We start from the raw sequence: 10,095 nt of genomic DNA, 5'->3' as shown, positions 1-10,095 counted from the left end.
TAAATATTATATAAATATATTTTAATAAAAGTATTCAACAACAATACAACAAAATATAATGAATTTGATTATAACAATATTATATCTATATATTTTTAATATTAAAATATATTATAATAAAAAATATTAATAGAATTTTAAACAAAAATTATAATATATAACAATAATAGTATTTTTATGACTTATAATTAGTGACATTATAATTATATTGTTAATTATATATCATATAAAATGGTATAATTTATATAAATATTTAAGGCACTATAGAAAACATAATATAAAAACAGATATACACATAAGTATGTAAATGTGTATATCTTTAAATATTTAAATTTTGCAAAATGCAGATCTGCGATATCATTTAATTTCTATTAAGAAATAGTATCATATAACATACAATTTTTGTACATTATATATATATATATATAATATATATTATCTATGATCTTAAATTAAATAATTGTATATTTCTTAAAATAAATTTATAGGTACAGCAAATAATTAATTTCCATTAAAATGTCCCATTAATTCATTTGCCACTAAAATAATAAAAAAATTTATTACATTATTATTATAATATGATATAATATTAAAATATTTATAATATTCTAATTTTCAAAATCTTTAAGTTTAATTTGAATAAATAATATTACAAAAATATAAAACAAAATAAAATAAATATATTTAATCAAATATCATTATTTTATATAATAATATTATTATTTAATTTAATAATATTTAAAGATTAAAAAAATATTGTTAAATTTAAAATACTGATTAAAAAGAATTAAAAATATTTAAATAATATAGATTTCAAAATTTCATGTAAAATATAATTTTAATATATAATAATAATAAATATATAGTATAATAAATTATTATAAATATTATTATAAATAAAAAATATATGTATATCAAATAATAAAAAATCTATATATTAATTCATAAAAAATTTGTAAATTCTGTTTTTAATCAATTGAAAATTTGTTAAGTATCTTTTATAAAAAATAATTTATTATTTTTTATTAATATTAATAATAATCTTATTTGATTATAAAATATTTTTTATTAAATTTCTTTGGTTAATATATTTCTAAATAATTTTTTATTTATATTTAATATATTGTCATTAAATATATTTTAAAAAGAAATATTTAAAATTTTTGAAAATACTAAATTATATTTTAATTATAATTCGATATTAATTTTTATTTTAAAAAATTATTATTATAACAATTTTTTATTTAATATTTTTTTTCTATTCTTGGTAAATATTGCAAGATCTTATTATATTTTTTTCTATTAAATACTGTGAAATTATTTCTATATAAATTATAAATAGTTATAAATGCATAATATATAAATGACTTAAATAATTATTTATCAAATTAAATATCTTACCTTTAAATTACTTTGTACATTTCTATTACCGATTTCTTCTTGACGTTTTTCACGTAATTGATCTAACCTTTCTTGTCTTTTAACAGCCTCAATATTTTTAATTCCTCGGTTTTGTTGTTCAGCAATTCTCTTTTCTGCAGCTTCCATTTGTTTTCTTCTTCTAGTTTCCTAAAAAAAAAAAAAATTTTTTCTATCTTTTAATTTAATTTTAAAAAATATTTTTAAAAAATTATTCTTAAAATTTTTGTATTACTGAGATATTACTTAGATATTTTATTGTTTTATTTATTATAATAATATTTTATAATTTTTTTAGATATTGAAAATAAAAAATATTTTTTTCATAAATATTTATTATATCATATTAGAAAATTATTTAAATAAAATTTTTTTTTATATATTTTAAATAAACACAAAGTTTCTTAAAGAAGCTTTTTCTTAATATAATAATGAAGGAAAAAAAATTTTTAATAATATTAAATATAATAAATATAAAATTTATTATGCAAAAATTAAATATATAGTTTAGAATTGTAATATACAAAAAAAGAATTTTAAAATAGAATATTTATGCCAAAAAACATAAATTAAGTTAATTAAAAATAAATATCAATGAAAAATATTAAATAAAAAATATATTTATATATTTGGAATAACCTTAAAATTTCCAATCTTACCAAATCTGGCGTTAAATCTTCACATGAAGATGATTGTTTGCAACAAGAAAGACAAAGATTTCCCATGATAAAAATAATTAAGTGTTATTATAGTTAAAGATTTAAATTATTTGTATTATTATATTTCTTATACTTCTTTCAATAAATATAGAATTTTTTATCGCATATGGATAATAATAAGAGTAAGAGTTGCCATCTAGTATATTTCCAATCAATAAATATATAATATAATCATTATTTAAATTACATATAGATAATGATTTATGTAATTAAGTTTTACATGGACTTATAAATATTTCATTAAATAAGCTAAATTATTATAAAATTATATGTATTGCAAATATAAAAATATATATAAAAATATTTTGAATTGAGAAGAATAAGATAGAAGATTAGCATAAGCAAGATAAAATATATTGTTATTAAAATAAGACTATTGTAAGAACATTAATGTGAAATATAAAATATTAGTATTATGAAATATAAAAATAAAAAACTATAAATAATAAAAATATTTATGTTTAATATTTATAATTAAATAATTGTCTTTTTATTAAAAATAATAAAATTAGTATTTTTATAAATATTAATATTGTTATAAAATTGCGAATAATAGAAAATATTTTTATTTTAAAAAAGTTTTTAAAATATATGTAAATATGTATAATATTTTATTATATATATATATGATTTTCATAAATATAGATGAAATAAATTAAATGAAATAACATTAAAAGTCCTACTATTATTATTTAAATCTTATTATATTTAATATTATTTATGATTAAAATTTTTAATTGATTTACTAAATTTATTAATAAATATAGATATATGTATATATATATATGTATACATATACATATATATTTATTGATAGAAAATTATTCGTTTACGATAGGAATAAACGTTTTATTAATACTATGTTTATTAATGAATTTTTAAGTGTTATAATTTAATAATTACTATATTAATAGTTATATATTATGAATGAACGAATATATTCTTACAATAATTACTTTTATATTAAGGTACAATTTGTGAAATATAAATTTAATATCGAAATATGTAATAAACAAGGTTAACTTACAAAATATAATCTTTTAAAATTACGTGATTTCTTAATTCATAGTACGTGAATAATCAAATATTGATTAGTCATTCCATATAAATAAATATTACTTAATATTGTCATAGTTCCTAAGCAAATATGGTATCTTCATGGTGTTATTTCATTTTACCAGTAGTATTATTTATTGGTTTACTTCGAAAATGTCGTGAACGTACATGGGGAAGATGTAAAAATACAGACAGTTTGGTAGGTCGAGTATTTATTGTAACAGGTGCGAATTCAGGTATTGGTAAAGAAACAGTAAAAGAATTAGCTAAAAGAAAAGCTACAGTTATTCTAGCTTGTAGAAATATACAAACTGCTCGAAATGCTATATCCGATATACGCACTCAAATATCTACTGGAGAATTGGTAATTTTCTTAATTATTTATATTTTACAATTAATATAAGATATATAGATATAATATTATAGTTTTAATCTATATATATGTTTAATCTTTATTATTATAATATATAAAAAAATATAATATTATCTTTTTAGGTGCCAATGGAATTAAATTTGGCATCATTTTCATCGATAAAAGAATTTGTTACAGAAGTAATAAAAAACTTTGCAGAGATTCATGTATTAATTAATAATGCTGGAGTATATGTTCCTTTCAAAGAACAAGCTTTAACTGATGATGGATTTGAAATTCATTTTGGAGTAAATCATTTAGGACATTTTTTGCTTACAAATTTACTTTTGGAACATTTAAAACAAAATGGACCAAACAGGTTTGCCATAAATATCTATTTCTAAATATATATAATATAAAATATTTATTTTTTTTTATTAAATTTATTATTTACATATTTAATTACATTGTTTTTTTCAATAGAATTGTTATTGTGACATCTAAACTTTTTGAATCTGGGATAATTGATTTTTCCAATCTAAATTGTGAAAAAGGATTGGTAGTTAAAGGACGCATGAATCCTGCCTATTGTAATTCAAAATTAGCAAATACTTATTTTGGTATTGAACTTGCTAAACGAACAAAAGATAATGGTATTAATGTTTACATGGTTTGTCCTGGATTCACTTATACTGGTTTATTCAGAAATGTTAAAAGAAGTTGGTTTCATTACATTATTTTTTCACCTGTTGCTCTATTATTTTTACGTACTGCAAATCAGGTGATTATTTTTTATATATTTTTTTTATATATAATATATCTCAAAATATTAATTTGTAATATTTAATAATTAATATATATTTATATTTTTTATATTTTTATATAGGGTGCACAAACAGTATTACATTGTGCAATAGAACCTTCCTTATCTAATGAGAGTGGTAATATTTACCGTGATTGTAAACTTTATGTTTCAAAAAAAGAATTAGATCCTAATGTAGCATTACGTTTATGGGATGTAAGTGCAAAACTGACTAGAATTAATGAATTTTTAAAATGAACATTTTCATTTATATTACATACATTAATTTACTTTTAATATCTCAGTGGCCATTTAATATTTATTTTTGTATCTAAAGACTATAATAATATATAAGAGTGTAATTATATAATAAAATTAAGAAATTATTGCCATAAATCTTATAAGAAATAGCAACATATTTTTGTTTGCAATGTTATAAATAAATAAAAAGATCATACTGTATAATTTTTTAAAATACTAGGATGTTGAAAATGTTATAAATTTTATTAAATCCTCTTAAAACTACAATAAAATAAAAAATAAAAATCTTTTATCAGTAATAATAAAATTTTTAATCATTTCTCTGATGTATTTAATATAAATTATTCTATTCATAAATTATAAATTAGAAAAAAATTTATGAACTAGTATCTATATTTTAATATATTATTCATTATAGTAAATTACAATACTACAAAACTTATTAAATTTAATAAAAAACATATACTTACATGATTATAGTAAGTCTGTACAATTTTATATCAAATTATTTAAACATATTTAGTAATTTTTAATCTAATTTCTTTGTTTTTCTTTTTACATTGAAATAAATTATAACAATTTCAATAGTCGCTTAATTTTCATTGTTTTCTTTATCCATTAAGTATTCTTTATCATAATTATTAGTTACAACATTTAATCCAATATATTAAATATCTAGTATTTTTTTCAATTGGTCCTTTTATATAGATTCGTCTAAATATTAGCATCATTTATATAATTAATAAAATTAATTTTAAAATTTAATAATTAATCAATGTGTTGAAATATTATTTGAAATCAGATGTCCAAAATATTGAAATCTGTTAAATATATATATAAATATTACTTTAAATTACATAGGGATATTAAGTCAATTTAATAATATTTTTTTACATAGGAATGCTAACAATATCAACTTTACATAATAACTTTACATAATTAAAAAAATATAAACATGTACTAATTTTAATATTGTGTATAAAGAATCATTATTATAATTTTTTTTCTTATACTCTATCTCTTTAATGTTGTGTAAACAATAAAAAGCACAATTATTATTGCACGACCCATCATATATTGCACACGTCTATTAAAATTTATTATGTAAATAATAGTATCTGAAATAATTATTATCATATAGCAATCTTCATTGAATGTAAAAAGCGATACAGATATTAAAATATTATTTAACATAATGAACAAATATAATCTTTTCTACTTAATTAAATAAATAATTATAATAAATATAAATATTTTATATTTTATAATTTGAAGAAATATATGAGATTGTTTTATTTTCAATTTTCATAATAGTAACAGTATTTATATTAATTTAATCTTTTCTATATGACATGCAGTGAATTTTTGTTGGGTCTAGTGCATTTGAATATCAACTATTATAACAATTAACAGCACTTTGTTATATCCTAGAATGTAAATACTACAGTCGTGGTTTCATAACTTTAAAACTAGTTTTCTTATTAGCTAAAGCTTCAGTACGAGCATATACATTTTCTGAACTACGTCTAATAATGTCAATGTATTCACTTGATGCTTGGAAGTCACATTTGTTTGTTTCATCATATAAATAGCAATCTGATTTTTGTGCTGTTTCTATTAATTCCGTTTCCAACTGAAATATAAAAAAATATTTATATTAATAATAAAGAACTATATTTTTATAAAAATTTTAATATAAATTTATTTACCATTGATTCTCTACTTGTGTTATTGTGGTACCAATTTTTAGCATGTAAAGAATCTATTCGGTCTTTTCTATTTATATATAAAAAAAAAAGACAATTATTTAGTAAAAAAAAAAAATATATATATTTTATTATTATATTTATTTTATTTCTTATACATATATTTTAATGTATACTTACTTTGATTCAGAATTATATCGTTTTCGCGATGTAAGATATTTTGATGAAAGATATTCTTCTGGATAACTACAAATAGAACTTGTTCTTTGTTTTTTTTCAGTTTCTTCATAAGCACAACACATTATATCATCCAAAGATAAACATGACTTAGCCAAATGTTCCTTATTATATGTTGAGATTTCTGTTGCAGCTAATGTATGTTCATGATCATTATAACTTTTATCTACTTTACTAGCTAATATTTTAAGATTATCTTTTGAAGTTTGATTTTCTATGTTATAATCTTCATTGTATTTTTCATTTTTTAAAGCATTATCTACAACATCGTTAACATTTATTGAAATTTCATTAGTAATTGAAATAAGTTCTCTAGTTTCATCTTTTTTTGTATTATTATCATTTGAACTATCATCCCCATTTTGACTACTAGTAAGTGCCATTTCACAGCTACTTATAGAATTCGAACTTCTATCTCTTACACTTACTGAACCTTCAAAACTGTCCACAACATTGATTGTCTTTGATACTGATGTTGGTATCATAATTTCAATGTTATTTTCTATTGCAACCTTATTTATTTGAAAATTATCTTCATTGTCTATATCATTTATATATTTATTAGTTAAAATAGCGTTATTTAAAGTTTCATTACTACTATTAGTTGATCTATCTTTTACTAGTACCAATGTTTTATTGTCTATGGCACTTTCTTCTGATTTACAAATTCGCTTTGATTGACTGCCTAAAACAAGAGATTGTACAGGTTTATCTAAACCTTGATCTAAAGATGAACCAAGAGAAGATTTTATACTCTTCAACTGGCTCATAGATCGTGAAGATCGATGACATTTCTCAAAAATTATTTTTTGTATTGGTGGCGTTATACTTTGTTTATTATTTCCAACTTCAATATCCAAAGATGAAGTAGAATATGTTCGCTTTGAATTATCTAAACTACAAAAGAGAAAAAATTTAATTAAAAAAATATTAATTATATATATTATAATTATATTATAAAATATTTATTATGAAAACATAACATACTGAGATTGATTTGGTTTAATATTTATTAAAGTAGCAAGATTTGAAAGTGTTGCCCTTAAGTCTGTTGTTGGAAGGCCACAATACCATCTTAATTGAGCTATATTTTTATTTAATAAATAAACAGCATAACGAAATTGCAGCTTATCTTTACTTCGAGCAAAAAGAGGAAATCTAAAAAATTACACATATAACATAACATTATAATTATATATATAAAAATCAAAAAATAAATAAAAAAAATAAAAAACTCACTGTCTTTCATTATCAGGTAAATTTTCTGTAATATGATCTATAATTTTACTACGTGATCCATAATGTATAATAGGATATCTAGTAGGTATATTAAGAAAATTGGCAATCATTTGTGTACTATGTGCAACAAATCCCAATGCTACAGCAACTTCAGTATCATTTGATAATTCTAAATCCTCACTATCTGGTAAATGAACATCATGTATTCTAAATTTTCGATTTCCATCCTGTGCCATATAAATATATTCATTTATACTGTGATTCATTTCATATTACTTTTCTCTAAAATTTAATGTCCTATGAAATATCATACACATACTTGTGAAATAGGATATATTAAATTTAATTCTGAAATCAATTGTCTTCTTCTATGAGCAAGTTGATTACTCAATTGAATATATGTTTCTCTTGTATCTATTTGATTTTGTCGCCATTCATGTAATCTTTCAATATCTTTATTTAATTCCCTGTATCTTTCCATTAAATCAGAACCTAATTTTAATAAATATATTAAAATCATTTTATTTAAGTTATAATATAATGTAAATAATTTAATAATTGATACCATAATCTTGATTTTCTTCCATAATATTAGAATGCATCTGATTTAACACTCTCAATTCTCCCATTTTTCTTGCTCTTTCTTGTTCTAATAATTTTGTTCTAAATTTTGCTATTTCTAATTCTTTGCGAATTTTTATTATTTCGGCTTTTTTCTCCCTATTTACTTTACGAGGTTGAAATAATCTGTTTAATGAACTTTGTGGATATTTTGGTGCATGAAAATTATCTCCAGAAGCAATTCGCATTCGAAGTGTTTGTACTGATTCTGTCTGTTGTTTTAATGCTTGCATTTTATTTCTCAAGCTGCTGAGTTTATTCACAGTATAACTATCTCTTATTTCAGATGAATTAACTTTTATACGTAGATATCTTTTCAATTCAGGAGTTTCAGCAAAACAATATGTTGGTGTAAAAAAACCACCATGAAATTGAAAAATTAAAGAATTTTCTTTTAAAATAGTTTCTAAGGTACTTGGTAATTTTGGACCAATATATGCCAAACCAGTAAAAGATATGCCCCATGTAAATACAGTTATATCAGTAGTTATATTATTAATAATCACTCTTTTCCATAATCTTACAATGACTTCTATTAAAAAAAAATATATATACTCTTTTTATATACTTAATATAACATAAATTAAATTAAATTAAATACTATATCATTACTATAATTATAAATTAGACAAAAAAAATATATTTAATTATTAATTTTAATTATACCTATGAGCACATGATTATTTTCAAGGTACTAACAGATTACAAAGCTCACCACTGGCAGTAGAATAATTGGTAGCATATATGGTTGGTGCTTCCAAACTTGACCATTTTGGATTTACATTATCAATTACTTCACTTGTATATAAAGGAGAAGACATACTTGTTCTATGTAAAGTATAATAAAACCAACAAATTTCATTATTTATATTTGTTTTTAGATTGCATCCTATTATTTGTATAAGATTCCTAAGCCTTAACTGAAAATATACATTTTATAAAATAAATTAGCATGTGCATAAAAATCTTATTTTATAAATAAATGATATTAAAATATAAATAATTATTATTATCATATATAATTATTATTATTAATCAAAGAATTTATTTTTTTATATATTATATATTTTTTTAAATATTATAATTAAAATCTCATTTTTCTTGGAAACTGATTTATATTAAAAAAACAGAATTTATAGCCATTATAATAAATTTATAAAGTCATAATATACAGAGAATAATTATTTTAGATAAATAATTACCTGTTGTGTAGCAAGAGGAAGCCAAGCTTTATATCGTGGAAAAATACGAGGTTGTAAAGTTAAATCCAAATCTCTAACAAAGTTTTTTGTCTCTGAAATCTCCATTGTATGCATTCATAATATTAAAATTATGTAAAAATAAAATAAACTAATAATGGAATATATTGCGTGACAATTAATTAATATTCGAAATTGTAATAGATTTTTTTAGGTTATATGTATATATATATATATATTTTAAAATTTAAAGTAAATAATGATTAAATAATATAGAATATAAATACTGTTTTCTCACATAAAATTTTAATCTTATTAATTTTATCCTTTATAAATAATTATTTTTAACTAGACGTAAATTCATTATAAAATACTGTCATTTTTTTAAAGTTTGACAGTTCTTTACAGTGACACTTCGGATATATTTCGATGTTCATTGAGTTCCTTGACCAGATATCAGTACGGCCAAGCATATAAATTTAAA

The 10,095-nt window shown here is 19.4% G+C and overlaps 3 protein-coding genes across 3 annotated transcripts; 1 reads left to right on the top strand and 2 right to left on the bottom strand.

Moving 5' to 3' along the window:
* Positions 1-329: 329 nt before the first annotated feature.
* On the bottom strand, positions 330-2,265 carry LOC102655388 (small VCP/p97-interacting protein). Its single transcript, XM_026446509.1, has 3 exons — positions 2,079-2,265; positions 1,402-1,569; positions 330-539 (listed from the first exon to the last, which is right to left on the bottom strand). The coding sequence occupies exons 1-3, from the start codon at positions 2,142-2,144 to the stop codon at positions 525-527; spliced, it is 249 nt and encodes an 82-aa protein (XP_026302294.1). The 5' UTR covers positions 2,145-2,265; the 3' UTR covers positions 330-524.
* A 690-nt stretch (positions 2,266-2,955) lies between these two features.
* LOC413869 (retinol dehydrogenase 11) lies at positions 2,956-4,908 on the top strand. The gene is made up of 4 exons (XM_397308.7): positions 2,956-3,558; positions 3,690-3,925; positions 4,030-4,327; positions 4,433-4,908. Exons 1-4 carry the CDS (start codon positions 3,286-3,288, stop codon positions 4,604-4,606), a joined length of 981 nt encoding a protein of 326 aa, XP_397308.1. The 5' UTR covers positions 2,956-3,285; the 3' UTR covers positions 4,607-4,908.
* Positions 4,909-5,616: 708 nt separating this feature from the next.
* Positions 5,617-9,812, bottom strand: LOC100578537 (UV radiation resistance-associated gene protein). Its single transcript, XM_003249398.4, has 9 exons — positions 9,615-9,812; positions 9,128-9,332; positions 8,357-8,944; positions 8,111-8,283; positions 7,792-8,018; positions 7,540-7,710; positions 6,496-7,449; positions 6,319-6,385; positions 5,617-6,242 (listed from the first exon to the last, which is right to left on the bottom strand). Exons 1-9 carry the CDS (start codon positions 9,726-9,728, stop codon positions 6,051-6,053), a joined length of 2,691 nt encoding a protein of 896 aa, XP_003249446.3. The 5' UTR covers positions 9,729-9,812; the 3' UTR covers positions 5,617-6,050.
* Between the last annotated feature and the right edge of the window lie 283 nt (positions 9,813-10,095).

Source organism: Apis mellifera, linkage group LG2, assembly GCF_003254395.2.
Source record: "Apis mellifera strain DH4 linkage group LG2, Amel_HAv3.1, whole genome shotgun sequence".
Taxonomy (NCBI): domain Eukaryota; kingdom Metazoa; phylum Arthropoda; class Insecta; order Hymenoptera; family Apidae; genus Apis; species Apis mellifera.
This window is presented reverse-complemented; position numbering and strand designations above follow the sequence as displayed.